The sequence below is a fragment of the Aplidium turbinatum genome, chromosome 7, assembly GCF_918807975.1.
Source record: "Aplidium turbinatum chromosome 7, kaAplTurb1.1, whole genome shotgun sequence".
Lineage (NCBI taxonomy): Eukaryota > Metazoa > Chordata > Ascidiacea > Aplousobranchia > Polyclinidae > Aplidium > Aplidium turbinatum.
In genome coordinates, this window is record NC_137478.1 from 12,842,097 (window position 1) to 12,855,569 (window position 13,473).

General features: G+C 39.2%; 3 protein-coding genes across 3 annotated transcripts; 1 reads left to right on the top strand and 2 right to left on the bottom strand.

Moving 5' to 3' along the window:
* The first annotated feature begins 3,149 nt into the window (after nucleotides 1–3,149).
* Nucleotides 3,150–3,971, top strand: LOC145773757 (uncharacterized). The gene has a single exon (XM_082584890.1). The coding sequence runs from the start codon at nucleotides 3,150–3,152 to the stop codon at nucleotides 3,969–3,971; it is 822 nt and encodes a 273-aa protein (XP_082441016.1).
* Nucleotides 3,972–7,859: 3,888 nt separating this feature from the next.
* LOC145773758 (uncharacterized) lies at nucleotides 7,860–9,022 on the bottom strand. Its single transcript, XM_082584891.1, has 2 exons — nucleotides 8,825–9,022; nucleotides 7,860–8,612 (listed from the first exon to the last, which is right to left on the bottom strand). The coding sequence occupies exons 1-2, from the start codon at nucleotides 9,020–9,022 to the stop codon at nucleotides 7,860–7,862; spliced, it is 951 nt and encodes a 316-aa protein (XP_082441017.1).
* Nucleotides 9,023–9,644: 622 nt separating this feature from the next.
* Nucleotides 9,645–11,655, bottom strand: LOC145773759 (uncharacterized). The gene is made up of 3 exons (XM_082584892.1): nucleotides 11,559–11,655; nucleotides 11,074–11,191; nucleotides 9,645–10,848 (listed from the first exon to the last, which is right to left on the bottom strand). The coding sequence occupies exons 1-3, from the start codon at nucleotides 11,653–11,655 to the stop codon at nucleotides 9,645–9,647; spliced, it is 1,419 nt and encodes a 472-aa protein (XP_082441018.1).
* Between the last annotated feature and the right edge of the window lie 1,818 nt (nucleotides 11,656–13,473).

Here is a 13,473-nt window from a genome sequence, read left to right on the forward strand (position 1 = left end):
AATAGGAATAATCACATCACAAGTTCGCAACACACACGCATTCATTTTAAATTCGACTACAGCGCAAGTGGAATCCCCAATACCATAGGCTACTTTTTGGTTAGGCAGATACAATTTTATTAAATTATTAGCCTACTAACTGTTGTCTAAAATTTTAGTAAACTTTATTACATTATATAACTCTGATTAACTACAAACAATTTATAGTAGCCTACCATAGCGACTGCATGGTTGAGTGGTGGGAACGTTTGCTCGACGTTCGCAAAGGACGTCAGTCAGGGATGGAAGAACCACGTGGGCCTGGGCTCACCTACTTTATTTTATGAGTGGGCCTGGCCCACCCACTTTTGAAAACCAAATGTTTTTGAAAAGGTAGCGAAAGATTTGACCAAAATAACCTGCAGTTTTTTGTGATATAGAGAAAGTAATTTTAGCTGCAGCAAGGGTTGAGCATGCAGCAACTTTGTCTCTAAAAGAAGGCATTTAAACCAGGCTAGATGGGGATAGGCTATTGATGTTAATTCTCTCGAAAACGAACTCAAGCTGTTAAAATAGATAAAACATTTACATAAATTTATCAAAACTGATAGGCCTACAGTTTTGTAGTGTTTCGTCATAGAAACCATTGTTACATTTCACTATCGTTTGGTAATACGTGCGACTGTTACGAGACTAGAGAATCTGATAGATTAGCTGAGAGAAAGACTATAAAGTTGTCTGTGTGCAGTGTTGGGCGCGATAACTCATTTTTCAGTTAAGCGATAACGACGATCGAAAAATGCCTAAAGCGATAACGATAAACGATAAAATTATCACCGATAATGTCCGATTACGATAATTTTTTTTTTTAATTAGCGCTGCCCCATCCCATGCAGCACGAACTGTTTTCATCAACATGACGAAAAATCAAACATAATATAATGTAGCCTAAAGGGGCAAAACTTTTTGTAAGTTATGCATGAATAGAATCGCAACAGCGGCAGTGGCTATCGAATCTTCAACCTCTTGATCCAGAATCAAACCACTGAGGTAACCGCCGTGCTTATAATTATACCTTCAGATACCAGTTGGATGCTTTTATCAATTGAGTTACACTGCCACTTACGTGCAGTATTTTTTTTTTTTTTTCGTGCAGTATAGGCAAAATGATTAAATCAAATGAAAATACCATAAAAAATTCCAAACCTTGTATTTTGCTTTCTGCTTAAAGGGCTGTTTACAGCAAAGTCAACAATAATTGAAAAAATTCCAAAAAACGCAAAATCAAACAAAATTAATATCGGAACAACAATATCGGATTTTTCAATGTTAAAATTAGCCATTTAATGCTAAAAACTCTCTGATAAACTCCCTGAGCTTCCGATCCTTGGATTCCACTGAATGAGTTTGCAGCGCTTCCTCAGTTCTGTGGCTGAATTTTAAATGATTTTTCATTCAAATTCACTAGGCTATTATTTATTACGTTTTTGTCTCTGTGGCCTCTCCTTATAAACTGATTTCTTATTATGTTGATTAGTTATTTGTTAACTCTGATTTGCAAAATTACCATTCAGCATTCATAATATTGTTGCCCCACGAAAACTTATGGCGTTTAATACGTGACCGGCTTTTTTATGACTTGTTCATTAGGTTAACATTTTGGTGCTCTCTCACTTTGAGCAGGTGCCCCCATCCCTACTTTTTTTGCTCTGCTAGAGCACTGAACTATATATAGGCCTACTGTATTGTTCTTGCATCTTTTCTCGACGGTCATACATAGCCTATCTACTTCATACTTACTGCATAGCTAATTTTCTTTAACTTTAAACAGGAACAACTTTTAATTTGCTAGGCCTCTATTCTAAGCCTATGCAATAAAATCCCACTCTCCAGAGTCTTGATCTTGAAAGGTGCGGTAACATGCACGATGCTGCAATCAGAGTTCTCTTTCTGCTGCAATTACTTGAAAGCGGCCTTGTATTGCGACACTTTCACAAACCACTTGCCAATTTCTTTCGCTTCGAAGGAAGCTGTTCCACCTGTGCGCTTACATTTTAATTGTAAAATTCACTCGCGATTGCCGATTGCAGCAAAACAACAAGAGAATTGTTGCATGCATTTCATTGCATTGCAATTTGCAACTCTAAAAATTATTGTGTTGTCAGGGCCGTCGCTGCAGGGAGAGCGTGCCCCCTTCCCTGACAACGACCTGTGCACACACACTTCAGGCACTGAAGAAGAACTGGTTTCAATTTTAGTTTCATTAACTAGGTGGCTAGTAAAAATATTACTTTTCATGGTCTTTCCACTTGTGTGTTGATCCGAAATAAAATTTATCGGCGATAATCAAATATTGTCTTTGGCGATAACGATAACTGAAAATATAATTGAGCAATAACGATAAGCGATAAAAATTTATCGCCGATAATTATCGCTGATAATGCCCATCACTGTCTGTGTGTAATCTATTAAAGTGTGATGTATCTAAGTTAATCAAACGGAAATACAACAATGGCGACGAGGATTTAAATGAAAGATGGCTGAACAAGTTACTGTAGCCCGAAGCAACCCGCTGGTCTGCGAACTAGGCAGTCTCAAATCGTTTCAAGTGCAAGGTGATCCACATGCTTTAAGACAAGGATGTAAGCAGTGGAAAAGGTCATTTTATCTTTTTACAATAAGTCAGAGATGTACGTATACGCCGCAAATTCTACGCCGCAGACTTGCGACGTAGACTTTTTGTTTACGCTAACGCTTGCGGCCACATTTTTGTGGATAGTTTGCGCTTGAGGCTACGCCGTAAAGTTTTTGCGGTTTTTTAGCGCATAGCGTCAACGCATACTTTTTAATGTATTTTTTTCGCTACAGCATGCCAATACCTTCCAGCGCTGCAGTTAATAGAACGTTTGCAATGGGCAAAGACATATTGGAACCAAAACACAGCAAAATGTCAGATGAACACTTTCAGATGCTTGTGTTTCTTAGTGGAAATTCAAAATGAAACTTGTTTGCTTCGAGTGGTTTATACCGTGTGAATGTTTGGCACCTAGCAAACAAAATTAGTTTACGCTAGTGTATGCGCTGACGCTGACAACTTTTTTTACAAGTTACTTTGACGCATACGGCGTATGGTTTTTCGAACGTTTGCGTTGACGGCGTCAATATTTTTTATGTGCGCGTACATCACTGCAATCAGTAAAGGAATCGCAGACGATAAACAAAAGCAAGCGTTGTTGTTACACGCAGCTGGAGAAGAGGTTCAAGAAGTTTATTTCAGCCTCGTGGACGAAAATGACGACAGTAAGTCTTTTAACGATACTCTAGCAATTTTGGATGAGTACTTTTTGCCTAAATCTAATGTTCCTTTTGAAAGATACAAGTTTCGGCAGCTGACGCAAGCCCAAGATGAGACCATTGATAAATTTATTTGCCGTTTGCGCCAGCAAGCAACGTTGTGTGAATTTGGAACCAATAGAGATGACTGCATTCGAGACCAAGTTATTGAAAAAAGTGCTTCTAACATATTGAGAAGAAAGTTGCTCGAAAAAAATAACCTAATTTTGAATGATGCAATAGTTATTGCAAAAGCTCATGAAGATGTCGAAAATCAATTAAAGACAATGCAGCCTACGTCATCAGTTCATGTCAACGAAGTGCGCCACCCAGAGCCTCGACGCGCATTGCCTTCAATTACGAAGGAAGGGAAAATATGTTTTGCTTGTGGTAAGACTGGACATTTTAAGTTTGATCAACAATGCCCAGCAAGAGGCAAGCAATGTAACAAATGTGGCAAAGTCGGACATTTTGCTTTACAAGGAAAGACTTTTATTTTCGCAGAAAACGAGGAGAGCAGCAAAGAAGTTTTCAACTTACAAGGGACACGTAAGAACTCTTGTACAATAACATTGAAAGTTGGTGGTGTAAAATTATCTGATGTTTTGATCGATTCAGGTGCTGCCAGTAATGTGATTAGTAAAGATACTTGGGAATAGTTAAAATGTCGTAATGTTGTTTCCCAATGTCGGAAATCAGCTAAATATTTGTATTCATATGGGAGTACTACCCCGTTACCTACACTAGGTACTTTTACTGCAGAAGTAATTTGTGAGGATACTAATTGTGCCTGTGTAACTGATTTTATTGTAGTTAACTGTGATGCACCTGGTCTCCTAAGTAGAGATACTGTAGAGTTTAAACCCTTGACTGCTGGTTGAATCTACGTGTTGCCAACAAGTGGCCAAAGTTTTCGACTACTGCCTGAACTGAATTGCAGATCACTTCTCAAAGTCTGGTCGCTTAAGTGCTAGTTGCCCTATACTCCACTCCATTACAAATACCACTAGGTTAGCAAGTATATAGACACAACTAAAGACACAAACACAAACTATGAGAAACAACTACAATAAAAATGGCAGCTCTTACCTCCACAGTAGACTAAGCAAAAAGAAAGAGCGACCAACAAAATGCAAATATCGTGTGCTCGAAAATCAACCGAGCGTGAAGCAATTTAAACCATTTAAGAAAGGGAGTCGAGTTTCTGACATACCGGCCCCGAAAATGCGAATGACATTTTCTACTTTGTGAAATAGACGAGACTAAACATAATTTCTACTGGGTGATCGTAACATATTTACATAGCTTGACATCAGAAATTCAAGCCTGACCAAAGTGGCTAACTAATAGAAAAATGCGTATGAATAGAATGAAATACACAAGGATCCATCTTACAATTCTATACACAATAAGGCTCTAAGGAGTAACGACATCGACGGATTGGAAAGCTGACGCTAGACTTCAATGTCACACTGCACAACTTCAAGGTAAAGTAGGCTACATGTAACAAATTTAAGCCACTTGGGCTGAAGACATAAAATTGAAAACACGCATAACTTGTCACCATTGTCAGCGGTATCAGAGCATGCCGAGGCAGCGAGTGATACAGTGGAAAATAGAGACCAGCACATTACACATTGGCTATCAGTATACGAAATTCTCACATGCCACAGCAACGTCGAGATGAATCAACAACGAGACTGAGAGCGTCAACACAAATAAATACCAATACAGGCATGCAACAGTGACTGGAATACAATATTACGTAGTCGTTTCACTCAAGATTAAAACGTCATTCTAATGTTGAGTGAAGCTTTCAGTCACGCTACAACTGAGAAACACTGTAGCACATAAGTCAGCCACAAAACCGGAGATAAACAATAGCTGACATATACGGGAATAAACAACAGGTGCAGCAGCAACGTCGAATTGAATCGACAACGAGAATGAGAGGGTCCATACAATCATAATATTAAAGAATACAGATAATGTCAGAAGTAATTAGCCAGATTAACTGAATGAAGCGTTCTCGAAGGCAATAACAAATTATTAAAATAACCGACAATAAATCGACACAGACTTTTGGTACTCACATTACAGAAACTAGTTAGCAATCGAATCCCGAATAGGCATGAGTGACAATTTAGTTAAAACCTAGTGACAACTTAGTTAATACCACACAACGGTAATGCGAGAATACAACTCAAGTTTTCTAACCTACATGAGGTTATAACACAAATAACGCAAGCATGCACATTATGCGACCATTGTCACCTGTGTCCGAGCATGCAAAAGCAGCGCATGACACAGCCGAGAATGGTGGCCAAAAATTTATCAATGAGCGTACCAATTTCAGGACGTACAGGTACAAGCAAATTTTACGTCTTCAGTTAACACAAGGCCAAGGTGGCAAAACAACAAAACTGACATGAAATACTACGCAGACATGCTTCACCCAAGATTAAACATGGTTGTAATGTTGAGTGAAATCTCTAAGGTCATAAGACAAGAAAGAAAAAAGCAACGTTATTTGGCACCTGATCAACATTACCGTAAATAAAGTGTTACTAGTTAGTGTAGCAAACTGACAATAGATAAACAAAATAACAATGTTGTCACCGCCACCACCGAAACCAAATAGCCTACTACAGAATACTAAACAAGTCAATAATAATAAAAGAAAAATGGCCTTTGAAATAAAAACGCCGATGAAAGGCCACAAGGTAGGCTACTACAAAATTAGTCAAAGTCGGTTTTACAGTCCTGCAACAGACAATTTCAAACATAGTCTTGCACATGTCCTTTGAGCAGACAGATCTTCCTGGTATCCCTCATGAGCACTGCATCCGCTGTTCGCACGCGGACCCTTCGCACAAGACCGCCCTTGTCGGGAAAGCATTCTTCAACGATGGCTTTAGGCCAGGTGCCCCGTTTAGCGTTGTTGTCCATCAGTAGCATGAGATCACCTGGTTCAAGGTTAGTTGAAGTACCCCACCACTTCTGCCTAGGCTGCAGCAAAGGAAGGTACTCACTCATCCAACGGCTCCAGAACATTTCTGCCAGGTATTGCGTCTTACGCCACGACCGCTTGTATCGATCACTTTTCATGAAAACGTCCGGCGGCAATGAGTCGTCGATAGAGCCGGTTAACAACATCGATGGAGTTAAGGCACTTAAGTCTCTGGGATCTGTGGACACGTTTGTTATTGGACGGTTGTTAAGGATCGATTCAATTTCGGTTACCAGGGTAAGCAAATCGCAGTCGTCGAGAGTGGCGACCGTGCCAAATTTTTTTTCAACTCAATAACTTACTTCGATCACAAGCACGTTTTAACGTTCGCGTTTTGTCGCTTCTACCTTTTTCTTGACCTTTGCTATGTTGATGTGTATTGTTTTGATATGATGGTCAGAAATAAAAAAACAACTGAACTGAACTGAACTGAACAACAGCACGCATGATTTTTCGAATGCTACGAATCATTTTTTTCCCAAACGCCACCTGCGTTGTAGCAAGTCGGAACATTAAACGACAACACTATATTGTCCTGGAGCATTGCCTCCTGAAGTTGGTGGCCGTTCCAAGCTTTGATATCGTCATTTAGCTCTCGTTAGGCACCTTTGAAATTTGTGCCGTTGTCGCTGAACATTAGCTTTGGCTTTTGTCTTCTGCTGGTGAACCGACGAAATGACTGGATGAAAGCGGAGGCCTCCAGCGACTGAGCGATTTCTAGGTGGACGGCCCTAGTTGCCATACAGGAAAAAACTACAACGTACCGCTTTACGTCACTCCTGCCAAGCCTTACAACGAGCGGACCCATCAGATCCACACCTGTCGCAGCAAAGGGTGGGTTTCCAGCTGTGACCCTGGCCTCGGGAGACTTGGCATGCGTTAACTTCTAGTACTGCTATTCCAGAGGCGGCACTTAACCCTTAGAAGGTTGGGCTTCTGGAGTCTTGCTCAGTTTGGGGGGGGCTGTCGATTCTTCTTATGCTTTAGGAGTGATATATCTCTGTTATTTTTTAAGGCACGGTTTCAAAATTTGGGATTCACTTTGTAAAATTAATCACGCTGAGCATATCCGAAAATTCAAACAATGTGAATTTTAGAACTGCTCATATACGTTAAAATGTTGAGGTGACTTATAACTGTAATTGTAGCGTGAGTTAACACATTATGTTTTGGTAAAGTAATGAAGAGCATGCATTGCAATGTTGTGATTAAAATTTTTTTACATGATTTTACATACAGCCAATTCCCTTCACGCTTTGAAACAGTTAGGAGGAACAAATTAATTACTTTAATCCAGCTGGTGGGAAAATCTTGAATAATAGAATATGAAATATTTCAGAGGATGTGCTGAGAAATGCCTTATATCTCTTGCTCAAAATTTCAGTTCAATATAGGTGAATAAAAGTTAGGAAAAGTCAAGAAATCTCGTAGTCGCAGCCTCAGTGGTTTTAAAGATACAACTGTTGATACAAAAAAGTTGAATGGACAGCCCCCCCCCCCCAACCTTCAAAGGGTTAAAGCAGGAATTAACCACTCTTCACACGGCTGCGCGTCCGCGCAGTATCCAGAACTGTTTACGAATCGAATTTAGGACATGAGACACTCCACTGTGGCCTTCCTTCTCATGGTGGTCCTGAATTATCATGTCAGTTATTCGTTGCTTGCTCGGAAGAATGATTGGATGTTTGGTTTGAAAAGGGAGAGCTGAATGTTGTAAACGCTCATCCGAACGCATGACCCTGTTGAGAACAAAGGGACTTAGTTGACGCAACTCCTGGAAGTAGCTGGCGTTTCGCATTTCTTGGTCGGAGTGTAGTCTTTCTGGTGACGTACAATCGGATACGTTTGGCAACGCACGCATGGCGTCATGAAAGGCGTCCCATTGAACTTGCTGTACGATTGCTATAGTAGCGTTTTTCAGTTCATCCACGGTGAGACGTCCTACAACCGGCGGCGAGAAACCTGACAAATACTTCCATTTCATGAATTGCTTCCATTTCAACCACCAGGCGGTTAGTCGTTGTGCGGTCTTGTACTTAGAGCAGCGCGCTAGCAGCTCATGCAGATAGCTCACGGGAGATGTGACGATGGCGCAGATGTTTGTCTTTTTCAACTCTGGATCATCCGAGGTAAGGTCCTTGATGCAATTCGGTTGTTGAGGCCAACTAGCCTTGGGTTTAAGTAAAAATGGCGGCCCCTTGAACCACAAGTCAGCAACATCAGTCTTGTCAGGCATTAACCCACGTGATGCAATATCAGCGGGGTTTTCTTCAGTAGGAACATGGCGCCCCTGACGGGGTACAGTATGTGCGTGAATTTGTTGCAGGCGGTTGGCCACAAAAGTTTGAAAACGGGTGGAAACATTGTTAATATGCTGAAGCACAATCGTCGCGTCTGTCTACAAAACTACGCTATCAAAATTGAAGTCCATTTCGCGACAAATGAACGAACACAACTTTACGCGATGGTGGCGGCGGTCAATTCTAGGCGCGGAATGGTTACCGGCTTGAGAGGGGCGACACGTGACATTCCCATACAAAACATGTTGTCAATGTGACCGTTGGCATATACAGCGCGAATGTAGCATGCAACACCGTAGCCAATGACGCTGGCATCACTAAATACGTGCAATCCTACATGACTGATTACCTGCTCCTGACGTTTGAGGCTTCGATGGATGGAAATACCACGGAAGTCCATTCAGCCAAGCCTCCAACGTCTGTCTTCGCGACTCGTCGAGTGGATCATGCCATAACGTTCCGCTCTGACACGCTTCCTACAAAAGCTTACGGGCTGGCAGGATAAAGGGATGCACAAACCCCATGACATCATATACCTGGCTAACCATAGACAACAGACCTCTTCTAGTAAATGGTTTTTGTTCAATGTTTACCTTTACTGAAAAACAGCCCGACGAGATGTTCTAATAGACACCCAAGGCCTGCTCCGTCGGTAAGTCATGCAGACTCAGGTCCAACACCGACGATGCTCGATCTGCTTCTGGAATAGAGCTCATTACGTTAACCCTATTTGAAAGAAATTTGGTAAGGTTAAACCCACCACTGGCCAAAACTCCTTTTAATTAGGTAATTGCTGCGACAGCTTCCTGGGAAGTGTTGTACGATTTAAGAAGGTCACCTACATAAAAATTACGGTTTACAGTTTGGACTACTTGCTCTGTGGCTCCAGTTGCATTATCGTCAGCAGTCCTTTTTAGCGCGAATGCAGCACAACTCGGAGAGCAAGTAGCTTCAAACACCAGCATATTTATTCTATAATCGATTGGTGTCCGGCTCATGTCCCCTTGTGGCCACCACAGGAATCAAAGAGCGTTCCTGTCTTTTTCCGATACATGGACCTGGTGAAACATTGCCTTTATATCTGCTGCCACTGTAACCCTTTCTTGTCTGAATCTCAATAAAACACCTGTTAAATTGTTATTGAGGTCAGGTCCTTGCAACAGTTTTTCGTTCAAGGAGACATTTTGGAACTTAGCTGCACAGTCAAACACAACACGGAACTTTTTACCAGTGCAGTGATGAGGTAGGTACCAAACAGTATCTGATGACTCCAATTCACCATTGGGGACACGGCTAGCATACCCATTTTCAATATACCCATTAATTTTTTCGCAGTATTTACTGTGCAGATCGGGATTTGCCTTTAACTTGCCTTTTAGTCCCACAAGACGCTTCTCCGCCACAGATCGATTGTTGGGTAGTGTCGCACCCTCCTTCCGTGGTAGCTCCATCTCGTAGTGACCTTCTCGTTTCCGGATGGTCTCATCAACCACCTTAAGAGCCATCTTATCATTAATGGAGAGTGTGGCTATCTGTGGTTCATCCAAATCCTGAAAATCCTGATTTAGTACATTAATTAATTGTTTACATGTGTCTTCAGTAGGTGAAGATTTAACAAATAAGCAAGCGGAGCAAACCTCACTTACACTTGCATCCGACTCATAATCAGAATCAAAAATTGTCCAGACTAAAGCAGTATGCAATGCAAATGGTTGCCTAAACTGGCCACACCTTTGCTCAGACATTCGAAATACTTCATGGGCATTAGCCCCAAGCAACAGCTCTACACGTTTGGATTTCAGCTGCGGAACATCTAAATACGCCAAATGAGGATAGTCCTTCAAAGAATTTGCATTGGGCATGTTTTCCTCCAAATGAGGTAATTCATCCAACACTCGACACAAAGGAATATTGAAGGACTGCTTTTCACTCACACCTTGGACACACAAATTCTCAACACTCACACCGCACCTACTCACACCATTTATACACTGGATCTTAATCTCACCCCTTTTCGGTTGCAATTTTAATTTACGAACCAGACTTGAGCTACACAGGCATGTAGTTGAGCCTGTGTCCAGCATAGCATATGTGGTAACGAATGATTTTGAGCCTTTTCCCCACACTTTTACGGGGACAATGTTAAGCATAGCAGCACCATTGCGACCTGAGCTTTTACGCGTCATGGCTACAACTTCCTTTTTTGACAAGTCGCCTTGCTTAGGTCTTAAATGGAGTAAGGAATTATGCCTTTTATCACAAATTTTGCATGACCTTTTGAATGTACGTACAGTCAGCTACGGTATGACCAAGTTCTAAGCAATTGAAACAGAGTTTTTTTTCTTTTACAAATCTGTGACGGTCCTATGCTGTTTCCTCCAGAAAGGAAGCACAAACCCACAGCTGATGTGATCTACTGCAAAATTTACACAATATAGACGGGTTGCTCACCTTAACATCTTCATTACAGCTAAAGTCTTAAACCTGTAACGCCGATCTTTGCCATCTCTGGTTCGAACGTCTAAGTCATTCCTCTTTTCCTTGAGATTGAAGATTTGCTGTGCCCATTCTGTTTGGGCTTATGAGGCTTATGAGGGCTTATATGAGGGCTTATGAGGGCTTATGGGCTTATGTTTGGGCTTCCACAATATCGATTAGGTCAGAGAAACATGGTCTCATGTTAGCCTTTTCTCTAGCGTGCAACAGAATCGAAAATTTCTCCCGAACCTTTAATGGCAGTCGAGTTAAAATTTTATGTAATAATTCAGAACCATTGAGTTCAGTTAAAATGCCTTTGCTTTCAAATAAGCACCTACAGTTATTCATTTTAATGGCAAGCTGGCTCAATTGTTCTGAATCACTATCACCGATGGAAGGGCCCCTGGTAAGTTCATCCTTGGCCCTTTGCATCAAACGCATGTTACTACCATACTTACCATTTAACAGGCTCCAAGCCTTGCGATAACCATCGCTCTTGTCCATATAAGATGAACAAACCTGTATTAGGTCAAATGCATCCCCTTCCAAATACATTTGAAAGTACATCAACCGATGATGGTCATTTGGACAGTATGGCTTTACAAATGTAAAAAACTCCTGGGGAAAAAACTATAAAAGGAGACATCTCCATTAAATTTCGTTAACGTGAGTTTGTGTAAATGCAATGGTGGCGCATGCTGGTATGGAGGTGCTTGTTGCAAATACATTGGATTTTTGGATATGCATGCTGAGAGTGAGGTAGCGATGCTCGAGGTGAATGCAATGGTAGCGTAAGCCGAGATAGCGATGCTTGAGGTTGTTGGTAGGGACTGGGCTGAAACACTGACCCCATACGAGTACTTGCCATAGCATTATGCTGGCTAGGCAACGACGTTAGTTTCAAACAAAAAGAATTGGATAATTTCGCAAAAAAAAATTATTTCACTGTATGAAATGTCTTAGAAAAAATTTTTTGAAAAGACAAATTTTTTTCAATTATGTTCACTTATAGTACGTAAAAAAACTTTCTTAGACAATTTTTAATGACGTTAGTTTCAAACAAAAAGAATTGGATAGTTTCGCAAAAAAAAATTATTTTTCACTGTATGAAATGTCTTAGAAAAATTTTTGAAAAGTTTTTTTGAAAAGACAATTTTTTTTCAATAATGTTCACTTTCAGTACGTAAAAAAACTTTCTTAGTCAATTTTTTATGACGTTAGTTTCAAACAAAAAGAATTGGAAAGTTTCGCAAAAAAAAAAAATTTTTCACTGTATGAAATGTCTTAGAAAAGTTTTTTTGAAAAGACAATTTTTTTTCAATAATTTTCACTTTTAGTACGTAAAAAAACTTTCTTAGACAATTTTTAATGATGTTAGTTTCAAACAAAAAGAATTGGATAGTTTCGCAAAAAAAAATTATTTTTCACTGTATGAAATGTCTTAGAAAAATTTTTTTGAAAAGACAATTTTTTTCAATAATTTTAACTTTTAGTACGTAAAAAACTTTCTTAGACAATTTTTAATGACGTTAGTTTCAAACAAAAAGAATTGGATAGTTTCACAAAAAAAAATTATTTTTCACTGTATGAAATGTCTTAGAAAAATTTTTTTGAAAAGACAATTTTTTTTCAATAATTTTCACTTTAAGTACGTAAAAAAACTTTCTTAGACAATCTTTAATGATTCTATTTGAATAAGTTTATACTGATGAAGCCACACTTGTGTGGCGAAAGCTCTGTATTTAAATAAACCGATTCTTCTGATTTGGTGTGATATTGTTTACTTTATTTACAATCTTTAATGACCTTAAACTCAAACAAAAAGAATTGGATAGTTTCGCAAGAAAAAATTATTTTTCACTGTATGAAATGTCTTAGAAAAATTATTGAAAATTTTTTTTGATAAGAAAATTTTTTTCAATAACTTTCACTTTTAGTACGTAAAAAACTTTCTTAGACAATTTTTAATGACGTTAGTTTCAAACAAAAACAATTGGATAGTTTCACAAAAAAAAATTATTTTTCACTGTATGAAATGTCTTAGAAAAATTTTTGAAAATTTTTTTTGAAAAGACAGTTTTTTTCAATAATTTTCACTTTTGGTACGTAAAAAAACTTTCTTAGACAATTTTTAATGACGTTAGTTTCAAACAAAAAGAATTGGATAGTTTCGCAAAAAAAAATTATTTTTCACTGTATGAAATATCTTAGAAAAATTTTTTTGAAAAGACAATTTTTTTTCAATAATGTTCACTTTTAGTACGTAAAACAACTTTCTTAGACAATCTTTAATGACCTTAAATTCAAACGAAAAGAATTGGATAGTTTCGCAAAAAAAATTATTTTTCACTGTATGAAATGTCTTATAAAAAT

Excerpts from the sequence above, each read along its gene's own strand:
- LOC145773759 (XM_082584892.1), bottom strand. The coding sequence starts at position 11,655 with ATGTATTTGGAAGGGGATGCATTTGACCTAATACAGGTTTGTTCATCT. Across the intron at positions 11,192-11,558 it reads GGCTTGGAGCCTGTTAAATG|AATGGGCACAGCAAATCTTC; the intron begins GTAAGTATGGTA and ends AAGCCCAAACAG. Across the intron at positions 10,849-11,073 it reads GCTGTAATGAAGATGTTAAG|ACCTAAGCAAGGCGACTTGT; the intron begins GTGAGCAACCCG and ends ACTCCATTTAAG.
- LOC145773758 (XM_082584891.1), bottom strand. The coding sequence starts at position 9,022 with ATGGACTTCCGTGGTATTTCCATCCATCGAAGCCTCAAACGTCAGGAG. Across the intron at positions 8,613-8,824 it reads GTGTCGCCCCTCTCAAGCCG|GGGCGCCATGTTCCTACTGA; the intron begins GTAACCATTCCG and ends GTACCCCGTCAG.
- LOC145773757 (XM_082584890.1), top strand. The coding sequence starts at position 3,150 with ATGTGCGCGTACATCACTGCAATCAGTAAAGGAATCGCAGACGATAAA.